The sequence below is a fragment of the Anarhichas minor genome, unplaced genomic scaffold (genome assembly GCF_050575085.1).
Source record: "Anarhichas minor isolate MPS153535 unplaced genomic scaffold, ASM5057508v1 ptg000016l, whole genome shotgun sequence".
Lineage (NCBI taxonomy): Eukaryota > Metazoa > Chordata > Actinopteri > Perciformes > Anarhichadidae > Anarhichas > Anarhichas minor.
Genome location: NW_027466462.1, coordinates 1,463,466 through 1,488,916, shown reverse-complemented (window position 1 = coordinate 1,488,916; position 25,451 = coordinate 1,463,466). Strand labels below are relative to the sequence as shown.

The 25,451-nt window shown below is 42.1% G+C and overlaps 1 protein-coding gene across 1 annotated transcript in view; it reads left to right on the top strand.

Moving 5' to 3' along the window:
- tnfsf10l (TNF superfamily member 10, like) overlaps positions 1 to 8,528 on the top strand; it is a 46,516-nt gene extending 37,988 nt beyond the window's left edge. The window contains exons 3-7 of the mRNA XM_076092369.1: positions 6,425 to 6,461; positions 6,554 to 6,661; positions 7,668 to 7,834; positions 8,139 to 8,249; positions 8,343 to 8,528. Of these exons, the coding sequence (XP_075948484.1) occupies positions 6,425 to 6,461; positions 6,554 to 6,661; positions 7,668 to 7,834; positions 8,139 to 8,249; positions 8,343 to 8,528 (609 nt within the window). The remainder of the gene's footprint in view (positions 1 to 6,424; positions 6,462 to 6,553; positions 6,662 to 7,667; positions 7,835 to 8,138; positions 8,250 to 8,342) is intronic.
- Positions 8,529 to 25,451: the final 16,923 nt, after the last annotated feature.

Below are 25,451 nucleotides of genomic sequence, written 5' to 3'. Positions count from 1 at the left end.
GGGAAAGGTGCAAAAAGAACATTATTTTGCATTATAGGAGTATGATAGAGAAGCATCAACGGGATGCTAAATCAGAAGTGCTAAATATGCTAAGAAGCCTTCAGCTGTGATTTGTGGCGTCGTCACTCTGGAGCTGTTGCCCATTTTTTCACGTACTCTTAAACAAAACTCCTTCCGTTTTACGAGGCCTGAGAAGAAGAACTGCACATTCCTTCTTCCTCCAAATCTACAAACCGATCTGGCTTCAAACAAAGTCTGAGTTACTAATTAATCATCGAGCCAGCGCCAAGGAGCAACGTTAGCCATCAGACGCACAAACACGCAGGTATTTCCTCTCAATCTTTAGTGTTTCTGCACTACACTCCCCCCAAAAAAAAGACATTTTCACGCACACTAAATCTGAACACACACACACTGCCGGTCCAGGCCTGTCAGGGTCGAGCAGCATATTAAAGTATTGGGTTGCAGCTCCTGCTAATCTGCAGAAGAAACGCTCCTTCATGTGCATACTTGTCCCTCTTTTCCTTTCAGTCCTCTCTTTCAGTCCTCCTGTCCACTCTGACTCTCCTCTCTGTTTCCCGAAACCTTTTTTTTTTTCCTCACTTTTAATCCTCATTCCTCCTCTTCTCTCGTTTCCTCATAATTGTCCATCATCTTTCGCTCTCTGGGAGTTTTTTTTTTTCCACCAACTTCTGACTTTTGGCGCTGCATTCTCACGCACTCTGAAGTCAAAATGGCAAGAAAAAGATATTTTAAAGTTTGGACACAAAAGGCAAAATACTAATAATTTAACTTGATGCATTCATGACGTTTGACGTACAATCCTTTGATTTAAATTGTTTTATTTCATTTATATAGTACTCAGAAAAGAGAACAAGTTTTGCACCAAAAAGATGCACATATAAGCTTACACACAGAGACATAAATGTGCATCGATGTGGAGATAAATAAAGCAAGATTCAAATAGAAAGACATTTAAACACAATTAAAAGCCAGAGAATAAAAGTGTCTCAGCTCGTCTTGCATATTGTGCAGTACCAAGACAGAGTTGCATTGTGGGAGGTGTAGGATCTGGTGTTTTTTGGAGCTCGGCCCACGAGGACTAAAAGTCAGGTCATCACAGCCTCTGCTGGGTTCAACTTTTATGAATTAGTCTCTTTAAAGTCTCCTGGAGTGCAGCTTTAGAGCTGCAGCACCTGCTGTGACGTCTGTACTCTGGAGAGGAGGCTGTACAAGTGGACGAGACGAGCCAAGAAGGATTTACTCACAGCAACCTCTCATTTACCCCCTCATGTCTCTGTTATTTCTGCTTTTTTTTACGTTTGGCTGCAGACAAAGTGTGAGGAAATCAGACTATTTCTGTCCGTCTGTTCTAAACAGGGAGACAGAGGAGAGTTCAGGGTTTATTGGTTGTTGGTGTTTTTGCAGCTGGAGAGGTTTTGAAGACTTGTGGCTTTACAGGCTGTCATAAGCCCTTAGAGAGAGAGACACACACACACACACACACACACACACACTGCCCTGGTGGCCGTACACACACACACACATAAAGGTCACGCTGGCAGTGAACTTGTCCCATCACAGGCTGCAGGACGATACCCTGGAAACAAAAAGCTGCCCACTTAACGAGGCTCTTTCAGAGTAAAACCAAGACGAAAACACATGAATATGACTTAATCCCAATGTGCTCTCTGCCACCAGGAAGTGACCCTCTAGCGAGGTCAGTCTTACAGTATTTATTGTTTAAAAAAAAACGTTTAGCACAAAGCATTTCAGTGAGTTAGAGACGGTTAGAGAGTTGAAACCCGACTCATCGGATCCACTTAAGTATCTGTAACGATGTGGTCGTTTCCAAAGCCGAGGGATCCTGATAGCGAAAGCACGGTCACCTTTTAGTTTTCAGCCTGGACTTTGGAACAGATCCACCTGAGGATCTCAGGCTGCTAGCTGGAGGCCAGTGAAGAGAAGCCAGGATCGGGGGGGATGTGAGAAGCCTCGCTGCTGCGTTCTGAACTAGCTGGAGGCGAAAGAGTGACTTTCTAGTTGATGCCAGAGAGGAGGGAGGGACGTCAGCAGTCCGTCAAACCGCAAACAAACATTCTGGAGAGCAAGAAGTGTCGGAGAAACACGTTTCAGGGGCACCTAAGTCACCAGAGGTCATGTTGGTGCCCCTCAGGCATGCATGCCATGCGGTCCTGCTTGTGACCTTTTAACCCATATTCTCTCTTTAAAAGAGACATCCCCTTAAACAAAAGGTGAATGTGATAACTAGAAGTTGCCTGCAGAGTTGCTCCTTATATAACCGCTGGAGTGAGATATCTGGCTCACTTTGTTAGGTTCAAGGAACCTCTAGACTGTGGGGAAACCGCATGTAATCCAGCCTCTTACACAAAGAGAACCGGTTTCAATTATAAACAAAGCATTTAATACCTCTCATGCTTTACAGTTACACCGAATATGACCTGCTCACCCCAAAAAGCGTTACCACCCACCCAGTGGTACAGGAGCAAGAGGCCGGAATTTCTTTCTCTCCCGCCTTACATAGTTCAAAAAAACATCCCATAATGTCCGTAGTTCCTATTGGCTAAATCCAGTTGGCTCCTCCTCCTCGCAGGACCCTCGCACGGGTATGACCTGTAATTGCCTGTCTAGAAATCTATCTGTCCCTTACTCCCAACATACTATTCTTTACAGTTTAAAACATTCAATGACTGTCTTTTATGGCTTAACACTTCTATGGTAAACATTCTATATAAAGATAAAGATTTGCAACTTTTGGCAAAAACCTTCACAAGTTTCACAAGCAAATATAAAGGTGCTACTAAGATACACTTCTAACTACAAATTACTAAAACACTAAAACCTAAAACACTTCTACAATTATGAATCTTCTAATTATGTATTCCAAGACACTTCTAATTATGATTTCTTATTTATGAATCATTAAACACTTCTATTATAATTTCTTAAAACAGTTCTAAACCCAAATTTCCAACAACTTTACAGAATATATGCCCGGGGAGCCGTCTGGGTTGTCCCAGAAGCCACGGCAGCATCTAAAGAAGACAGATTTACTTCGACTCCGGCTCCTTTGTTGCAGCCGAATGCTGCTCACGGCAGGCGAGAGAAATACTGACGACGTGGCTCCACAAAAAAACAACACATGGCGCTGGAATCCACTTGATTGAGGGACAGAAAAATTGAGAAAAAGTTAAATTTGCTGTCGATTGGGATCATTGTTTTTCTTTAGTTTCATGCCGTTTCTGCAAGCTTTCCTTCCTCCGAATGTAAACAAGATGACTCGACAATAAAACCACTAGAAAGTGGTACCGTTGTCTTTTTGTTTCATGTATTCTGTCTCTATGACGTTTATGATTCTCTCCTGGTTTATAATGTATTTTTTTTATCTCTCAACTGTAATGTCTGTAGGATGTTTTATTCTAAGCGGAGTGCAGATGTGTGCAGAATTACTGCCAAAGCTAAATTCCCCCCTTGGGGACAATACAGTGTCTTAATATATCTCATGCTACTGTTAAATACAGAGAAGAAGAATGTATAGAGATCCTTTCTCACGATCACAACCAAATTATCTTGTTACATGGTTATCCTGACATATCAATGAATATTTTGACATGAGAAAACAAGTCTTTTTTCTATTTTCTTATATAAATAAATGTTAAATTACTTCAGATTACTCTCCATGTAAATATAGAAAAGGTTTTGCTTTCATGGATCTTTATGGTACAAATAATCCCTTTCTAATAGCGAGGATCAGCTGTTATAATCTAGACATTCGTGTCTTTCCGTGTAAATTTCGTGAACGAAAACTAAATATCTTCGTCAATGACTAAATCAACATGCGATATCGTTGCAGTTTAACAAACAAAAACATTTTCCAAAATCTCTTTGTTTTCATTGGCAATGAAGAGGAAATGTAATATTAGATTTTTATATTTTAATATAGCAGTTTTGTTCAATATTTTGGCTAAAGTTGTTGCTAATGTTCAATATAATCTGGTGACTAAAAGAAGAAAGACATGTTTTCATTGACTAAAGCCACACTAAAATTACTTCTAGTTTTTTTGAGGAAGTAAACTAAATCTTGACTAAAAAAACAACAACATGAGGTCGACGAAATGTTATTAAAAAAAAAAAACTAGCAGGAACATTTGACGACGGACAATGACTAAATTAGGAAAAACAAAATCGGACAAATTTAACTCTAGTTTAATTTACATCACGCTGTCGTCATCAACAAACTGAAGCCTTCATCATGTGGGATTATCTCAAGATGTCAGTAACTGACCTTTCACTTAAAGTACAGAATAATGACTTCAAGCTGGAATCATCCCAACAAGCCAAGAAGTTAAACGCTGCTACCAAATGTATCTCACATGAACCACCTGTGGAGCCAAGAATGTACCGTTTCTAACGAGTTACACCTGATTACAGGCGTGTGTTTAGGTCTACGTTGTTTCTGGTGTTTTGAATATGAAAAATGAAGACTTAATTGGGCACAGCCAGAGTTTTATCTGTACTTGGGTTGCGCCATGTTGAGTTATCTTGTTTCCACGTCTCCATGGACGTCTCCTGCTGGAAATAAATTCTCAAATCGTCTCATTCATTTTCCCTAATCTAGTGTCTTTAAGATTCATTTCAAGCAGGTTTTTTACGACTTTTACTGCGAGCGTGTAAATATCCGACCGCATATGATGCAAACCAGATGCAAACATGCGAGTAAGAAAACACTGTAAGTGGACGATAACTCTGCGTGACGCCGGTGTTCACCTCTAAATGTACGGCCGGTCAGAAGCCTCTCAGGAGGCCGTAGAAAGCTTCCACCGCTGTGCAGAACATGAATTATGCACGAAGCCTCGGCGGAGTTCACTCTTTAGCCATCCCACAGTTTCCCATGTGAGCGTTTAAGCTTCTACAAGACAGCAGACGGGAACTCCTATGGAAAACATGTCGCCCCGAAACACAGGCCTGAGAGCGCTCAAGCGGCTTTTTTTTACATTTCTTTTTACTTTTCTTGTTCAACCACAGCCACATGCCGGGCTAGAAAATCTGTGGGTAATTTCCCCTCTTTTCTTTAAGTGTGCGTGGTTCATTTTCTGCTTTCGGGACATTGAGGAACGCAAGGCGGAGACGGGCACGACACGCCCGGTGCTTTGCTGTATTGGGTTCCCCTTAAAGTAAAGAGGGTATACACTGCATTCACACACACACACACACACACACGCCAAACCCCAGAGCCATCACGTCCAATTAGCCGCGCTGCGTCGAGCGTTCAGTTTGGGGAGAAAACGGGCTCGCTGCCAAGCGTAACACCACGGTTAGAGCTGGATGACCGTTTTAAAAAACACCGGTGGAATTCATCATATTCAAGGTTTTGTGGCTTTTCAGCACATTAATCAGGGAGATTTATACCACAGGGGGGGTAGTGCCTTGCTTAAGGGACTTTAGACAGCCCACATGACCAGTAACAGGTGATTAAACCTGTGAGCTTTTGCTCGGAAGTCGGTCGGACGCGGGCGAAAAGATAGAAATGTGAAAAAGAGGAGAAAATAGAGACAGGATGTTAGAAAAAGAAAATTCTTATAACTGAAAATACATTCAAAGGAGCGACTGAGGTTTGATTTACAAAGTGAGAAAGACAAAAACAAGGTCAACAGAAAGCGCTCACATGTGTGTGTGTGTGTGTGTGTGTGTGTGTGTGTGTGTGTGTGTCTCCATCTGGTGAAGATGAAACAGTTGAAATGATGATGTATCGCTGTTGGCGAGAAAAGAGGGAGAGGTCTAATTTTGGGGATAATTACTGTGCTGATGAAAGGAGGAGGAGGAAGAGGAGGAAGACGTGGCCCGTCTTCTAACTTCAAACCAGACTTAATCAGAACCTTGTTTGGAGAGCGATATGGCACAGTCAGACAGCAAAAAACACCACAAGGGCCTTCACAGTACTACCATATACACTACAGTGACAGAGTGGTGTTGACAGATGCTGTTTTCCCACAATGCAATGCATGACAGAGAGGGAGGAGCTAGTTATCTGTGAAGATTTCTATATCCAGTAAAAGCAGAATTAAGACGCCGTGAGGAACTTTACATAATATGGAAGTTATGATATAAATAGTCTCCTCTAACAATAAGATATAAAACATAAGAAACAGATTTATTAGCGCTTCATATCTGCTTCTCCATCGTATAACTCTACAGCTGCTCTGTCCTCTCAGCACATATAAGATATCTACAGGATTGTGTGTTTTTTATCCAAATCAACAGGTGGTCAAAGTGACTCGAGTTAAGAACAGAATAAATCACAGCCAGTGTTTACACAGCAGAGAAACCATCGCAGGTTAATAATTAACTCCACACTCGTTTGTTCTCCTCTCACATCGTTGTTGACCTGCTGGTTTTCTTTCAGGTGACGGAGAACATCATCTCCAAACAAACCTTCATAGGTGAGGAACTCTCTCTCTCTCTCACACACACACCACAATCCAACAACCGCCATTTTTATTCTAACACTTTCCTCTCCCCCCCCCCCCCTCAGAGGCCAGAACCATGCCTCGCCCCTTCAACACCTCGGGGTCAAAGTTCATGACCTCGGTGGCCCAGAGGCCGTCGGCCCACTTGACCCTCAGAGACAGCAGCTCTCAAGGTGAGGCCGTGTTTCTCTAAATGAAGAGTGAAAAAGGGATTATCACGTTCGTTATATATTTTTATTGCCTGTTTGTGTTATTGAGGTGTCGAGGTCAGAGGTTCATTAGGTCTGTGGCTGCTGGAGTGCAGCCGTTTCTATTGTGTGCTCAGCAATAAAAGCATAAATCCAAATAAGAACAAAGACTTTCATATATTTCTATTTAAATGCTGGACGGAGGCGCGCTACATACAGCATGCTGCTTTATAAGAGCGAGAGACACACAATATATATAGTAACACTTATACGAGCTATTTAGACTGCGTCACTCTTATCTGCGTATGTCACTTCCTGTTCTCCGTCCTGGAGTAAAATGTACTTCAGCTGATTCTGTGAGGCGTATCGGACGTTTAACAGATATTTCTGTCGTCGCACAAGAATAATGGAGCGTATGCGTGTTGTAAAGTTGGAATGTGGTTTTCGTGTGTGTGTGTGTGTGTGTGTGTGTGTGTGTGTGTGTGTGTGTGTGTGTGTGTGTGTGTGTGTGTGTTCAGACGTTTGTGTTGCTGCATCTGAAACTGGCGTGCAAGCTGAAGGGTGTTGACAATCTGGCAGAGACCGACTGATGTTATTTCCAATGAGTTGACAAAGGGCAAAAATGGTGTCACGTGTGTGTGTGTGTGGGGGGGGGGGGGTGTGTGGAGGGAAGAAGGAAGAGAGGCTGAGGTTCACACACACTCAGCCTGGATTTCTAATTAGGAAGCAGGACAGAAAGAGACTTTGATGTGTCTTAAGAAATACGTTATCCTACGAATGTGAAGGAAACAATAGTGTTGGGGAAGTTAGTGCATTTACACACACACACACACACACACACACACACACACACACACACACACACAAAGTAGAGAGACAGGAAATGATGCAAACATGCACAGGAGGAGAGATGCTTGTTGAAATATGTAAAGCCCGATGCAGACGAGCTGGTCTCTCGTTTACTTGTATAAATATATATTTTCCTCACCAGCAGGGTTCTCTCCCTACCCGATCCCCACGCCGGGTCTCCACCAGTCCTGTCGCCACGTAGTCCGCACGTGGGCCAATCAGAGCTTCGGAGCTCACCTGCACAACATGACGCTGTCCAATGGGAAGCTGCGAGTGCCTCAGGACGGGCGGTACTACCTGTACTCACAGGTGAGCGGTTTACTTCAGAGGAAAACCTCCGTTTGTTCTTGCTTCTGTGGAGATATGGAGCAAACTTGTTGCTCTTTCTTGCCAACTACTTGTTTGATATTTGCAATTCAGCTCAAATGACAAACGAGAAGGAGAAAGAAAAGCTATAAATCCACATTTTGGTAATCCTCACACATTTATGGAACATTTTTAGGATTAATAAATCAGATAATGGTGTTTTTTTTTTGATGCATGCTTCTACAAAACGAGTGGAACAACTCTAATATCTATTATATCTCCCTGCTCGGCTGTCTCCTGCCTCCAGGTGTATTTCCGTTATCCGTCCCCGGCAGCCAGTGACGGAGACCAGCGCAGCATCAGCCACCAGCTGGTGCAGTGCGTCTACAAGAAGACCTCCTACCCGAGTCCCATACAGGTACGTGAGCCCCGCCATCATTCTCAGTGCTGTCGAGTGGTTCGCAAACATCCGTCTTACCTTTTCAACCGTCCCCTTTTTTTTTGCGATCAGCTCCTGAAGGGGGTGGGAACGAAGTGCTGGGCTCCGGACGCCGAGTACGCCCTGCACTCCGTCTACCAGGGGGGGCTGTTCGAGCTGAGGGCCGGCGACGAGCTCTTCGTCTCCGTCTCCTCCCCGACCATGGTCAACGCCGACGACTCCTCCAGCTACTTCGGCGCCTTCCGCCTGGACCTCTGAGAGGAAGGGATGGGAAGAATTACTTTAAAAAAGGAGCAGATGATAAATGGGACGGGGGCCTTTTGAATATCCGAGTGTCATTTAAGGCAGAGCTGTGGGATCTTGGATTCCTCAGTTTGCTTGGACGGATACAATGAAGGACGGAAGGATTTTTTGGGGGTTTGGAGGCTTCGCTTGAGTGAAAGGACTTCCTTACTCTCCGCTGAGCACAAACCTAACCGCCGAGAGCAAGATATACAAAGATACATGTGCAACCACGTGAAAAATAAACGTCAGGGTATTCTTTCTGTCCCGTCTTGGGGGAAGGAAAATTACGCTTTTTGGATGTCCACAAGAGAAAAAAACACACTAGAAACCTTATAATTGCTCAGAAACATGAGGCCACCCTGCTGCCTGTTTCCCCCCAAAACAACACATGAATCTCAGTATCTCTCGCACGTCAGCGAAGCAGTCGGGAACCCCTCGGATTTGGATTCAAGACCGAAGAATGTACACGTAACACACAAAAGAAAGTGAAATGATCAAACCAAAGCAACAAAAGTGGAATACACTTCTTTTTTTTTAAAGCGTGCCATCAGAGCACTGTACATATGAATGGCTGAGACTTTTAGACAATGAACTGTGGTGATTTTGAAAGTAATTCTTATGTATTTTACATTGACTGGACTTAAAACCACTTGGATTTTGCCGAGGACTTTATACAACACTAGATCTGTGGGTCGTATGCAGAGACGGTCTTTAAGAGGATAGGGATTGCTTCGTCTGGATACAGTAATGAGACTGTGAGAAGCAACACAGAGTGCCTTTTTATTTAACAAACGAGTCTGCAAGGAAGAGGAGGAATGAAAACCAGGAGGAGGAGGAGGCAGAAATCTTGTAAAAAGGACAATAAGAATGAGGGCGGTGTGCAGCCCGGCCGGCCTGTGGTGTTGATCTCTCTTCTGTCTCTTTCACTTCACAATCTCTCTCTTTTCTCGTAAAGAACGTTTAATATCTCGTCTTTCTGGTTCGACTCTGTGAAGCTGCACTCGGTTTATATTTGAAGGATCAGTCGAGCAACCGAGCAGAGACAAAACAGAGCGGGAACAAGATGACGGCTCGTCGCACAAACACAACAACACGGACGCCAAGGTTCAGATGGTTTAGAGCCGCTTCACATTAAAAACACGCTCACTGGAGCGTCACTAGACGCATCAAACACGAATCACTTTTGCACCAAATTTTGCCGAATCTACTGTCCTGCAAATCACTGATTAATGAAAGATGTCACGCAACATTAAACAAAAAGGTTCTCAGAAATACAAAAACAACATCTGGACACCAAAAGAGAGACGAGAAGTTTGAGCAGACTTGCATCGTTTTAGCAGATACAACATTAAAAGAAAACTCGTGCAACTTTCTTGCCAAGATTTTTAATGGAGGACAGGGGACAGTTAGCTTAGCTTAGCACAAAGACTGGAAGCAGAGGGAAACACCTAGCCTGGCTCGCTGTTTCCACTCTTTGTGCTAAGCTAAGCATCAATTTGGTAGCAAAGTTAACCTTTAACTTCTTTGCAAGACGGCAAACAAAACTCCTCCGTTAATATGCAACTACCAGCCACGTATCGTTCTAGTTAACCCCATTAAAAGTGAGCTGGCAACAAGAAAACAAAGAGTAAATTGGTGACGCAGCAGCAGAACTGGCAACACGGACACATTCACGGGAACACGCGCAGACATTCTGCACCATTGTGACACTGAAACACACACACACACACACACACACCATACAAACCAGTTCAGCAAGCAAACAGGAAGAAAAGGTGAATTTAAGGAAAAAGGGCGCCGAGCGGATTTACTAACAAGACACAGACGCACAGAAAGAAAGATTTGGATGGAGCGAGAGAGGATATTCACAGACATAAACCATGCGCCGACCAGCACCGACTGGACCCCTACACGCTGTTTTTATCTGGCAACACACACACACACACACACACCACCTCCAGACTCGTCTGTGCTCCGCAGACACACACATCATGCCGTGTCACATTGTAAAGACACACACTCATTTATCCACACTGCCATCTGGTAGTTGTCAGTGATCAGTCGGCGGCATGCAGGGAGAGTGTGTGTGTGTGTGTGTGTGTGTGTGTGCACCCATGTTTGTTCAAAGGGCTCAGACAATTCATAACACTAACACACACATTGTGTAGCTTTGTTTTCCCTGAGAGAGAGAGAGAGAGTTCACACATACCTGTGTGTATTTACTCTATGCCGGGTTACCGTATACTGTGGTTTGTTTCATAGCACACACACACACACACGCTCTTTATTTTTCTGTGCAAAGCACAAAATTGGAGGCAAATTTCATTTAGTTTGATTGCTGTTTTTAGCTGCTATCTTTTGTTCTTTTTTCTGCCGGGTGGCGAGCACCTGCTCACGTTTGTTTATTATCCGGGGTGAACTTCAACAATCATTTTTCTTCCTTGCACTCCGACCGGCACCAACAGATCACTGAAAACAATGTCGAGCGATGGCGATAATGCAACGTGTACACACACACACACACACACACACTCTGATTACAGCGGCGTAAAAAAGCCCCTTCGGACCAGCTGGGAAAACTTCTGCATTGAATGTGTCTGTTTGTACTGGACGGTTTTGTAGCTGTGAACATGTGTAGCACGTTTGTTGCTGAGAAAATAAACAAATATTTGAACCTTGAACGTGTACGTGGACTTTTACAGCGTGGAGAGCAAGTTTTAATAAAGAACTATTGTTTCAAAGGCATTTTAACGACTAGATCTCAGCAGTTACAACCTTCACACAGTCACATTTAAATGCTTTACAAATGGTGGTATGTAATCTAGATCACAGGATTAAATTACTAAATACATGTGAAAGAGGACAACACATTTGGATTGGTTTTGGGAATTTATTTTCGGGTCTTTTTTTTGCTAGATCGTAGTTGATTTGTTTTAAAGGAGCAGTGTGTGGGATTTAGTGACATCTAGAGGTGAGGCGGCAGATTGCAACCAGCTGAACACCCCTCTGTTCACTACGGTGCCTTCAGGTAATGTAGAAACACTGAAGTCTCTCTTAATCTAGACTTCTAGGTCAATGCTCACCAGGACCTCGTCTGCTGCTGACTCCTGACCTTTCACCTGTGCAGCAGCGCGCCAACGAGACCAGAGAATACCTCCAGAGATCAATGAAGCGTCCCACTGCTGTGAAGAAGTCGACGGTAATTCAGCTGGAATTTACTCCACAGATCCCTTTGTTCACGCTTCTTTGCAGGCAGCACAACATCATGACTCTCGCTGCTCAGTTTATTAAAGTCTCTCCGAGTTGAAATGTTTTTCATTTGCAGAACCCCGCAGAGTGAGCTTCCTCATCTGTCACCAGCTCTGTCACAGTCACTTCATTTTGGGTTAGATGAAGAAGAAGCCCGCTGTGTTAGTGCCACGCTCTTAATCTTAAACACATTAAGTGTTGGGGACATGTCATCCCAAATCTGCTCTATAATTGATGACATGTAAACCAAACGCTAAAATAAGTATGAATAGGGAAAGTTTTTATTGTTTTGTTTAACGTTGTTCACATCCATATTAGGTGATCGGTGTTTTTATGCTCTTGCCATGTTACCCACAGACTGTCTATAAGAAGTGGACGTAGTCATCGTGACGTCACCCGTTGCTTTGTGGACTGATGTTTTGAAGCCTTGAGTTTGGCGATTTTCGCCATCGCCATCTTGGATTACAGCCGCCATGTTGTTTTTCCACAACCAAAAAACAGAAGTTACCATATTTGGACTGTAGAGGAGTGACTGTCAATCACAGTAGCCCCGCCCTAAAGCATCCCCTGCTTTATGGTCTGTGTGACTCTAAATGGACCATAATGTACTAAATGAACATCATGCTGTATTGAAGAAGACTTGAAACTAGAGATTGAGACCATAAACTCATGTTTACAATGTTTACTGAGGTAATAAATCAAGAGAGAAGTAGAGTCATTTTCTCATAGACTTCTATACAATTTTACTTATTTTTGCAACTGAATTATGCAAATTTAGAGACGAAACGCCGGAGGGCTTACAAACAAAACGAACTGTGAAGAACCAAGACGACAACGAGTGAAACCGGTAAAACGGCATAAACCAACCGCCACAACGCCGAGGAGAGATTGTAATTGACTGTGAACTGAAATCTAATTTTCATGGTTTACTTTATTGCCTTTATTCAAGCCCTGTAAAGAACGAAGTCAAGTATTCATAAATGCATTATAAAGAATGATGATTTGTAAGACTTGGCAAAACCTGACAGAGAAAAAACAAGACCAGAGAGCCCGTCAAACGAACATTTATTTACTAGAATGACTTCATTAAGTTTACATTACCGTGTTAGGTTTCAGTCTACGAAGATTTGGGGACTCTGTAAACAAAAAGCTGAGCTCAACTTAAATTTTGAGACTTTAACGTCACTCACTGTTGTTTTTCAGATTCAGTGTGCTGGAGTTCAGAGAAAAAACAACCTGCACTGAAGTCTCCGATTCCCATGAAAGCCACGACCAAATTTCCCATTCAAAGCCACGACCTTTCCCTCTGCTCACCACATATGCAGCACCAACAGAACATTCACGTCGACATGGTGATCATATCAGATTTGGGAGAAAAGTGCAGATGAAACTTATACTTCTCAAAGGAATACAGCTTATTAGCCAATTCAAATCAGATCAGCTGGACAGAACTGCTTATTGGAGTGTCACTTCATATAATATATAGGTATATATATATTTGAGTTAGGGAGAGTGTGTGTGCGTGTGTTGACATTTGAAACTAACAGTTAGCGGTCTGCTGTGAATCCAATACGAGACCACAGCCCAATACTGTTTAACTTGGCAGTTGTGTTTGTGTTATTGAATAGCTCCCATGTTCCATATTTACATAAAAAACAATCTCTGTGTGTTATTAATTCAATCTTGTGTTTGGCTCTGCACAAAAGTTCTTTTCCATTTCTAAAGGTTCGTAGAGTTAGAAAACTGCCGGGCGGCCAGCCGCACGCATCGTCCATCATTTGTCCTCCATCAGTGGTGGTGGGTGGGGGGGAGATACCGGAGCAGTTACTGTGAATCACGCAGTGTAAATCAGCACTGAGACCAGCTTCCAGCTCCGCTCTGAGCTCCCATCCGTCAGACCCATGCTGTGTTCATATTTATAAAAGTGTTGCGGCTTGCTGAACATAACTTCCAAAGGAAATCCATCACAAGCCATGTTCCGAGTTTTTAAATCGTCCAAAAGCAACAGTTTCTTTTGCTTGGAGAGTGAAAAACAAAACCAAGGCTCCGCTGGTTACTGGTGAGACAAACGGAGCAGATTATCGTCTATAATAGTGTTGAAAAGGTTCCCTGTGGACTTGTTTACATTCACTGGTTCTCACCTAAATGAATTGTGTGTATCTTTGAAGACTAGTAACATAGAAACATTTGTAAAGTCAATTTTTAGACACAGTTTAAATAGTTTACACCTAGTTTACTCTTCTGTCTTGCCTCCTTTGGTGCACTGCTACATTTCTTTGTCATGTTAGCGCCACCGACTGTTGACAGACCGATTGTGCATCGCGTCCCCTCTGTATGTGGTACCACTCTTAAAAACATTGCCAAAGCTCCCACACTCCATTGAAGAAACCAGTAATTTTATCCCGAAAACCACGAGGGCTGCTGGTGCACCGCTGCCTCTGTTGGTTAGTCTCTTTGGTGAATCCGAACTAACCGAAGTCGCACAATGACCCAAACAAACACACTGATGGAGGCAGCGGTTGACCAGCAACCGTTAATTCTTTCTTTTTTCCCCAATGGCGTCTGGTAGCTTTGGCGAGAGCGTAGACGGATACATCGGCTTCAGTTTCCCCGTTGGAAACGTCCGTCTCACGGCAAAGTAAACCGGTAGAAAATATTCTTAAAAATCATTATTTATTTTATTTATAATCTAATTAAAGATCCTGCTTCCACTTTGCCCTTTAGCTCATTTTCATTGGCTCCTCCCGGCGCATCTGAACCAATGAGATTAGTTCTGCTTCCACACAAACTTGCAAGAAACATCTGTGGCTCATAAAATGTAGGATTGCTAAATAAACACTAAGTGAGTCAGAAATCCTCCCCCAGTTGTTACTGGTCCACAATATTGGAAAATATGCTGTGGTGTCCTGCGGCTGGCATCGAGATGGACGAACGAATCAACTCATCGCGACCAGACTACAATGTGTTCCTGTTGGCGAGGTTTGTACACGAGCGTGACTAAACGAAAAACTATGTTTCTAGCGCTATAATTACATTTGGCTAAATTATGAAGTGTGGCCACCGAAGACGGAAAATGTAATCCAGACCACCAGCCCTCCAGAATCCTTTCTATTTCAGAGTACATTTGAGAAGAAACATAAAACACAATTTAAACAAACTATACAACTCATGAACATACCCCGTGACGAGGTGAGGACAGGCAGAGTGGTCCACACTTCAGAGGAATGAGATCGGGATCTCATACGAATACAAATCATAGCCCACGTGTACACAATGAGTAAGACCATGTGTGTTTTACTGTACCACAGTTTATATTCAAAGCTTCAGAGCGTTGCTCAAACGCAAAACGAGTACGTAGAACTGCTCATTTCAGCCGCCTACATGTTCTCAGCTGTTCCAGGGGTTTGATCGAGCAACTTCGTGCTTCCAAATCCACCTTAAAATTCACACTAAATTCTTTGGAAAGTACTTTGTACATTTTTATATGAATGTACAGTAGATATTGTTCAATACAAATCGTGTCCTGTCCTCAGAAAAAAGGTGCCGAATATGAAAATGGGAGCATTTGTATTTTCTTGCAGCCAACGGCGTTAACAGCGCAAATGATGGTAACAGTGCTGACGGAGCTAACGGCGTTTAGCTCTGCGGGAACCCGGAGAGTGCGACACTTCCACTATATCTTTACACAGATAACAGCTGGTTGCTGCCATATTAATGCTCTGCATGAACCTTTAAACACATCATTTGAGGAACGTAAAGTTCTCCTGATGCCTCGAGTGCCTTTTTAAATAATGCTCCTTTGTGTTCAAACAAAGTGCCTTGAAAGTCAGTGCTGAGTCATTTATTGTTGACTGAATTAAACTTAAAATAAACACTTGCATTACATGTTTCAGTGGGAGCTCAATTTATAATTAGTTAAATTGTGACTGAACCAGATTTAAACATTTCGGTTTCATTTGCTTCGGAATTAATTAAACTAAATACTAAATGTTGGTATTTGTCTTTTTTTATTATATCTATAATTATGAATATTATTGCAGCACATTCCAAGTACATTTACCGAAATACTGTATTTAAGTTTGTCTGGCAGCTTTAGTTACTTTAAAGATTACAGTTGTTCTGTCCAGTGAAAACCACGTATCTCCAGATGTCTTGATTTAGATATTTTTTAGTTTCCTGTATGTGTTGAGAAAATCCTCCTACGTCTTCAGCTAAATAAACTCTATTGTCAGCTACAAACACATGATAATCTTATAGAATATGATGCGTTGATGTGGATTAAATGAGCCAACAGTATGTGAAGGAGTTAAATGAAGGATGTATACTCGTAGTGGAGTATTTTAACAGTGTGGTATTAGTACTTTTACTCCAGTAAAGGGTCTGAGCCGCTGTGATCGACTACAGACGCTGTCTCAACTTAAATGCTGGCCCCACACTCACACCAACACGTGTACATTATGTGTGTTACTATACCTACAGTAACTCCCCACAGCCATTAGAATAACAAATGTGTTTTAAATCAATTTGCCCAGTTCAAAGGTTAATCCAGGACCGAAGCTCACCTTTTAAGGAATTGTATTACCCGGGGACATCCAGTATTTTGGGGATAATTGCAGAGACTGTCGGTAATGTTGACCCCACTGTGTCTTTAATTGTTGAGTTGAAATACCGGCACAAATTGCAGACCATAATGTTGTCAAGACGGAGGGCTCCTGATAATACTGAGCAAACATTGCTCGCCGGCTCAACTTGGCTTTTGGCAGATTTCTTCCTTTTCTTCCTGTGAAACACGAATATGCACGAGAGATATTAACGAAGGAATGTTTTCTTTTGCTTTGCAAAAACTCACAACTGCTGCTGCGCCTCAACGTGGAGAACAATGAAGAGCGAGTTCAATCAAAGAAAAAATAAATAAATGTAATCTCAGAGGATAACATTCTGCAAATTTGGTTCCTATTTTTTGGGATGACTTTGAAAGCAGATCATGTCTCTGAAATGTGTTGTGAATTTCAAACATGCCTTTATTACCTTTGAACTATCGGCCAAAAGTTCAGCGGGTGATTCGTCCTTAACACCATAAATATCCGCTACAAATGGGTCTTAAACCTTTTAACCTTTGCTTTTAACCCTTCATTTACAGGCTGATGAAACAGCCAATATAGGTATTAGTTGCCTTATTATATTTGGATATGTTAAGGAATGTTAGGCTGCACAGAGACCGCGATAGTCTCAAATATTCTCAATGTTCAAGGAAACCCGTATTTTTTTTGACGAGTAGATCGGTGAGATCAGGACGGGACAACATGGACCACAAAACCACAACAAGGAGCTGGAACTGAATACCAGCGGATCCTCAGTGGGACCAGCAGCACGACAATCTCATGGAGTTCTATTTGCAGCATAAACACCGGCGACCCAGAGACCTGTTTAAATAACACACGACCGCGCCAAGGTCCTCATTCTTCCACAGACTTTACCCGCTGATGTAATGGAGTTTGAAGTAAAGAATTTCTGCTGCTGTCAGATTTATCTTTTTGATTGATGGACAGAAAAATAGAGCGTTTCCCTTCAAATGGATCTTTACAGCAATCAGTGTTTTAAAACGCCAGAACAAAGTGTTGTTGATCTACAAGTGCTGTCAAACGTTTATTTATTAATATATGAACTTTTCTGTAAATGTGCCAGCGTTGGGCCAAATATGTCCAACAGTTGCCAGATATGGAATCAGCCATCTATAGAAGATTCGCTGTGATACTTCAGTCTGTGAACAAGGTGTGTGAAAGTGAACAGCTTCGGATGAATTGCCTTCGTTAGATTTAGTTTTTAAATCTAAAAATAACTTAACTCTCTAAACAGCAGGGTGTTTTCCCTTCGTGAGTTATTGCTTTCATTCAAACTGTACATCAAAGAGGCAGCTCAGGCCTTCGGCCTGTATAAAGGGCATTACATCATCGGTTTCATTAAGAGGATGAGCGTTTTAGAGAGATATCTGCCAGGCTGATGATGAAGTCTGTTCCTCCATCGATGTACTTCCTGCTCCATGAATAAAAAGGGTCCCCCGTGGATCCGTATGAACCGTGAGGGGTTAGGACAGGACAGCCATGTTGACTGCACTCAGTTTGTATTAACTCTGGCTCAACTTAATAATTTACCGATGTCGTAACGGCTGTTGGCATGAATCACAAACACGCAACCGACACAGCTTTGGACCACTCGAGAGAAAGACCAGACTCCTGCAGCTCCTCACACAGATCGACTGCGACAGACTTGCGTTTCATGTCTTCTTCTCACAACACAATGAAGACCAGGACGAAGACGCTGAGAAAGAGGCCCATGGAGACGATGATCTAAAGGGGGGGGGCAGCGAATTCGGAGAATGTTCAGTTTTGTGGGATAACATCTGGCTGATCTGGATCCACCCGTTGAACCAGCGTTTTGTATTTTAAGGCACTCTTGGGCCTTTATTACACCGAACATCAATCGTTAAATACATCATTGTATGATCTCTACGTCAAGGGACAGGCTCAGCTCGGGGTGGGTATAGATACCAGCACTCTTACCGATAGAGCTCCTTATTATGATGGAGTTTACCGTTGGAGTGTTGGTTCTTCTCCATGTGGCATTAAAAGGTAATAAATTGGCGTCGTTGTCTCTTCAGTCCCAGGTTCACAGAGAATGCAGCTTCAGGACGACAAGAGCAGAAATAGATTTTTAACAAGACGAAGCAAAAGTTATCTTCTTTCTCTGCTTTGGGTTGCTGCAGCCGATCCTTTCATCTTTATTATTGTAGAGTAGTTCAACACACACACACACACACGTTGCCCTTCTACTATAGATGCAACTTTAGCGAAACCTTGTTGAGCAATTTTGTTGGCAACAGAAATACGGCCTAACAGACTTTTTAGAACGAAGCCATGACGTTATATGTAAAAATAATTTGTCAAATTAAGTACACAAAAAGACCAACTGTGCATAACTTTAACCACATCTTTAAAGGTTCTACGTGCTGCATTTTAACATCAATAAATCACATTGATTTTGCTCTGCATGCAACTGATAACTATGACTTGTATGAGCGATGGAGGCCATCGGTCTCAAACCCTTTATCTTGTATCTCTCTCTCTGTGTTTTCATACGAGTGTTAACAAAAGACTTATTGCTGTTTGTATAACCTGCCCCCCCCCCCCCCGATACAGTACCACCCTTCCTGAAACACACAAACCAGCCACCTACATGCACGTGGTTATCTACATATCAGCATTCTCCTCATACTGCACCCGCTTACACACACGCACACACACACACACACACACACTTCATATCAACAGTGCTGCCGTTCTCTCCACGTCTCCTGTATTATTACCCAGCATACCCTCTGTTTTCCTAAGAGCCAGCCAGGAAATTAGTTTCATAAAGCTGCAAAGCGCACACACACACACACACACACACACACACACACACACACACACACACACACACACACACACACACACACACACACACACACACACACACACACACACACACAAAACATCCTGAAGAGACTAAGTGGGGCCAGACAAGCGCTGAACCTGACACACACACAAACACACACACTTGTTTTTAAGGAGAACAATACTAGAGTTTAACCGACTACCGGTCATTGGAAATGTGGATTTGAGAATCAGAGGGAGTGGTGCCATCAGCATACCTCACAGGGCAACTACACAATGCAGTTATTCCTGCAGTATTAGAGACTTTGATAAGGTTGTGAAAGCAGTTGTTGCAGGAAGCTGAAGGAAACCACCCGTAGAGAATGAGAAAATGAAAAGCCGTGTGGCTCAGAGTCCGAACTTTTTCACACACACATCTAAGAAGAAGTAGAATGCCGTGAACAGACTGAAAGAAGGGAGGCACCCGACCTCAGCCTCAAGAAAACAAGCTGAGGAGACGGATCGCTGAGCCGCTGTTCACTCAACGGCAGAAACTCAATATTCCCTGAGAAAATACATCCATACCAGTGCGCAGAGTACACAGAGTACCCGTTCTGGATCAGATTTGACAAGCAAAGGGGGTCCTCTTTTTTTGAGAGACACCCTGAAGTTACGCTTGACAGAGTAGAAAGAAAACTCTTTAATTTGAGATTAAAAAAAGGGAATTAATCAGGCGGAGAAAACTTCTCAAATAACATAATCAGGACAAATACCTGAGGATATTGACTCATAAAGTTGAGTTTAGTTTGATGTACGTAGAAAACAGCGCTGAAGAAATCATTTATGTGCCAAAAGTCGGGTGAGAATTCATTTGTTAACCACGTTAAATAATATTTTGAGGATTATTGTTTTAGTATATCCAGAGAGAAATAATAAGAATATTTTTTAAAGTCAATGTTCTTCCAAAAACCGAATTGATGGGATCTTTAAAAATGTTTGTACGAGCTATCGGATATCCTAAAGCTGAACCTTTTATGAATATCTTTATATGAAGGATGGAGTCAATATAAAATATAAAAAAGTTCATTCTTTTGGTAGATGTATGATAGGGTCACACAACTTGAGAATTATCTCCTTAAATGTGATTGGCCTGAGTAATCCAGTCACGAGGAGTAGAGTGCTGGCAGAAATTAAAAAGGATAAAACACAAGTCATATTTCTACAAGAGACACACATGTCGAAACAAGAACATACTAAACTGAAAAGGTATTTAAACTCTTATTTCAGCTCTTGTAAAAACAGTGGAAACAGAGGAGTAGCTGATTTCAAACTGCTCGAGAAGATGGAGGGAATTTGGTTGGAAGAACTCAATCCGCTTTCTTATTACACCCCACATGAAACATAAACAGTTGGGTAAAGAGCAGCCATGCTGGAGACAGTGTGGGCAGATGAATGCTAACCACTCACACATCTTCTGGACATGTATACAAATACAAGCAGTCCGGGACAGACTTCAGACTCTGGAGGAGATTCTAAGCTACAAGATTCCCAGAGACCCTCGGATTGTGTACCTGGGAATGATACCTGGCGACATAATTCAAAAAAAGGACTTCTACCTCTTTAGAATCCTGACAGTCGCTTGTAAAAAGGCCACAAGGAGCTGGTTGTAAAGTGACCCTCCAAGCCCAGTCCTTCCTTTTTACAAAACAAAACGCGGCCTTTACTTCTTTAGATATAAAACACTAAAGATATTTAAAAAAGGAAATCACATTTTCTGCATGATGTGTAGTTATGTGCTCTATCTTATTGTTTTTTAAATGTATTTATTTGTTCTTATTGTCTACAGATTAGTTGTTTTTCATGCTTCTTGTATTTCTCAGAATGATGCAAGTTATTATCTTTGTTGTGTTGTCCTTTGTCTTTCTTCTGAAGCAGATTGGAGGTCTGTTGCGTAAGCTTGTCGCTGCTTCTTTTCCTTCATTATCTGGATCTCATAAAGTCTCATGTGTGTGCAAATAAAACTAAATATGAAGAGGAGAGAGAAGAATGCTTTGAATGGACACAATAGAAACATGATCTCTGCTCCGAACAGCATCAGATACTCTCGTCTCTTCTAATGTGACTCTCGACATTAAATGTTCTGTTCACTCGCAGATGGCTTTGGGATCATCAATGAAACGAGTCAGCTAACACTGCAGAGAGGAGGAGCAGGCAGCATGAATAACGGGGGACTTTTATTCTGAAGAATTTGGAGGAAATTAAATGTTTATCCACCGTTTTACAGCCACGAAATACAACTCGGCTCATTCGGGGAGGAGGAAGTAACGTTAATCCCGATGTCGTAAGGTTACAACAGATATTTAATTGAGAAAACACAGAGCTCTTTAGTTGAACATAAGAGAATGGAGGTACAAGAAGGTCAACAGGGCTGAAAATACACAAATTATTCTCCTTAATGTTTAACCGACAGGACGGTTGTTGTTAATAATACCATTACAGTTCTAAGTATTTACATCGGTATGCAAGTACTTGTACTTATTCTTGGTCTGTAAAAAAAGTGACCATATCTGTACTGAGGAGGAGTGACGTAGAGACGCCGTATACGTCTCTGGTAGAGACCTGTCAATCACAGTAGCCCCGCCCTAAAGCATCCCCTGCTTTATGGTCTGTTTGACTCTAAATGGACCATAATGTACTAAATGAACATCATGCTGTATTGAAGAAGACTTGAAACTAGAGATTGAGACCATAAACTCATGTTTACAATGTTTACTGAGGTAATAAATCAAGAGAGAAGTAGAGTCATTTTCTCATAGACTTCTATACAACCAGAGGAGTCGCCCCCTGGTGGACACTAGAGAGAATGCAGCTTTAACACATGGCACTGATTACAGTGTAGAACAGAGGCTGAAGAGGCACAACCAGAAACGTCCCAAAATGAAACGAAAGAAAAGAAATACAGGCAGAGCAGAGTCTCCTCGTGGTCAGAAGTGATGATGGAGAACCAATAAACTGGGTTGTTTTTTTATAGAAAAACTTATTGTGCTTTTACCAGCCATACAGGCTCTATAAATCCAGGACACGTATACGAATCCCTTTTACAATATCAAATAAGTTACTGAAAACATCTGCAGAGGGTTCTGGAAAAGGCTAAATGGCGCCCGGACTGGGATCATGTTTAAAAAGTCTGCAGCATGGCGTAAAAATAAACCTGACTGGAGGTTACTGCGATAGCAATCCGACCAGTGTTGTGGAGAGACTTTGAGAAAATATGAAAAATATATGTATCGCACTAAAAAACGGGGCTTTCAGACATACCGCAACTCAAGTGTGATTACAGTTCTTGTCAATCTGTTGATGGATACGTTATATGTGGTGTGTGTGTGGGGTGGGTTCGTAAATGTAATGCATGTGTGAAACATGCCGAGTCATGGAGTGGAATGTGAGTAGAGCGGTGAGTCGGCCCAAATTAGGGGCATTAGATGAAGAATGACACAATTCTGAGGAACGTTCAGCGATGTTTTGGTCGATAGATTTTAAAGGTGATCTTGGGAATAGGACGACTTCACAGCGGGATTAATAAACACTATGGTGAGAAGTAGCATTACACAATAGCTGTGTACTCACTGTGTAAAATAACTATTACATTGTTTTCCACTTATCTTCAGTTAGACACTTTACAGAGCGATCCATGTTTTCAACCTTTTACAATGTAATTATAGATCCCCAAAAGAAAAGGTGCTTTTCATTTGAGATTTAATTTTTTAGACAAATTAATCACACGTTCACAGGTTTCCTTAAGCGTCACGGAGAAGGTGATGTACAGCTATCTGATTTAAAAACACCCACAGCAAAACCCCACACAGGTGATATTAATTATCATGGACGAATAAACCTTCCTCCGACATTTGGAACAAATTCTACTTCATCCACCTCTATTTATAACTCTCTAATAGTGTCAGTAAGAAACAAATAGTGTAAGTTTGGTATAAATCATGGCACTGGGTTGCATTACGCTGCACGTGTTTCTCTGTCTGCTCACAGTGTGAATGTTTTACCTTGTAAATGACATAACAGTAAGACTATAACAGTAATCTAATCGTGCTATCGTGTATCTGCTTCTTCTGTGACAACAAAATGAAAAAGGAGTGAAAACACATTTCATTGACATACCAGACGTCTCCAGAAGCAGGTCGCAGATTGGATCAAACCTCTGCTGGTCCACGTGTGTTGGGCCGTAGACTTTTATTCATCCTGAAATTGGGTTTAGGGGCAAAACGTACACATGCATCACCTTAAAAACATTTCAACTTAGCCTTGCTCAAAAAAAGGCATCCTGTTCAAAAAAACTGTTTTTTAGACTAAAATTAGCTTAAATACAATAAAATTCGATGTTTAAAATGTCAACTTAGCCTTGCATTGCTCAAAGAGAGAGAGTCCCTGGGCATCCTGTTCAAAATAACTGCGTCTAAATAAAGTAGTATGTGCTTCATTGCTCTGTTATAACGGATTCAACCTCCCACACAACTACAAAAACCTGCCCTCTAGCTAGCCCTCTGTGGGCTAGCAGTTAGCTACTGGCTACCATTAGTTGCATTAGCTAACAGATGTGAGCTGCAGTAGCTTGTTAAGATAGTGTTTTTACATATATACATTACATATAAATATAGTAGTTCTTTATATAATGTATATATAAAAATTGTGTTTTACCCCAAAAAGCATGATTTGCTTACATGTCAGCTAGCTAATGTCAGCTAGCTAACGTCGTTTTGTTTTTTAATCAGGGAAATTGGTCTCCAGACTTGTGCAATTATCATCCTCCTGCACACCTGTGCATGAAGACACAGGTACGCTGTTTAACTTAAGAGAGTAAAGGAGTCCTCTTCAAACAACTGTACGCTATTTATAGTATATATATATAATATCATCTTTATTTATTTAGTAACTTTGCATGTGACCGTTTTCGTGTCATAAAAACGTGCTGTCCAGCAGAGCAACACGTTGGGAGACATCGGATCCATTTCTTTATGTGTTGAGGTCAGAACGAAGACCGGTCTGATCCAAGCCGTCCACACCCAGGAGCCTAATTTGTGATGTTTCCGCGGTTAAACCAAAAGCACCAGAGAGAAGACGAATTCATGCGGCGCTGGTATATTTTAGATTACTTCCAGAGTGTGTTTTGGCACCATGAGACCATTTCTTTCCCACTTTTCTCTGGATTCTAACGCGCCCTTAAGAAAGAAGTGTGTCGCCTCAACTCTTCTTCTTGTTTTCGTGGTTGTTTCATTTGATTAACTACCAGCGGAGGCCAAACCCTAAAAAATAAACTAATTCAGTGCAGAGAAATAAGTATTTTGGGAGTTAAAGTGGTGCTGGAGCTACATTCTGTGCGCCTCGGCTCAGAATGTTTGAGGTACACGCTGCGTTTTGTTTTTTTAATCCTAAAAAGAGTCTCCCCAGGTACCAGGAAGGCATAAATAGTTCGTCAGCCTCTTCTTGAACTTCCCCAGACGGATGAGTTCAGGAGGGTTCAGACTGTTCCATTACCAGTTGGGTGTGGGCCTTCTGGGAGAGATCAGGTCTCTGAAATTCCTCATTGGAAGTGGGCTGTTTGTCGGGACGAAATCGGTTCCTCTCAGAGAATTTAAGTGTCTTAAAAGCTCCTTTCTTTTGGTTTTACTGCCCCGCAACTTTACTGCTTTGGTGTTGTGTTAGTCAGCAATAAACGCTCCGATCAGCACCAAATGTTAGCAGCCAAAACATTGATTCAATCTTTCCTTGAGGACTACAAATAGGCTGAATATGGGATTGTGTGGTCAGAGACGTGAATGCCCATGCTGCTCCGTGTCAGCTGGATGTGTAGATAAAGGTCCTGCAGGACTGACGTAATTCTCCAGGCCAGATGAATGCAATGAGCAGAAGTAAAAAAAAGCTAGCGAACTACACCACGGTCTGTCATGTTGACTTCCCTAATCATCTGAGAGCATTCGGTGCACACAGGAGGCCACCAGAACATGGAGACTTTAACTACTTCTTTGGCTTTAGGTTGGTTCTCGTGTAAAAGGTCAGCGTGATTATTCAGAAGAAGCTGTGGGAACCTCGGGTGAGACCAAGAAGGAAGAGACGCAACACCGTGAAGTGGATCGGATTGCGCACACACACACATCTACAGAATCCTAAATACTTGCTTGCTTGAATCCAGCCCTTAGGTCACCTGTTTGCATGCATGCAGGAA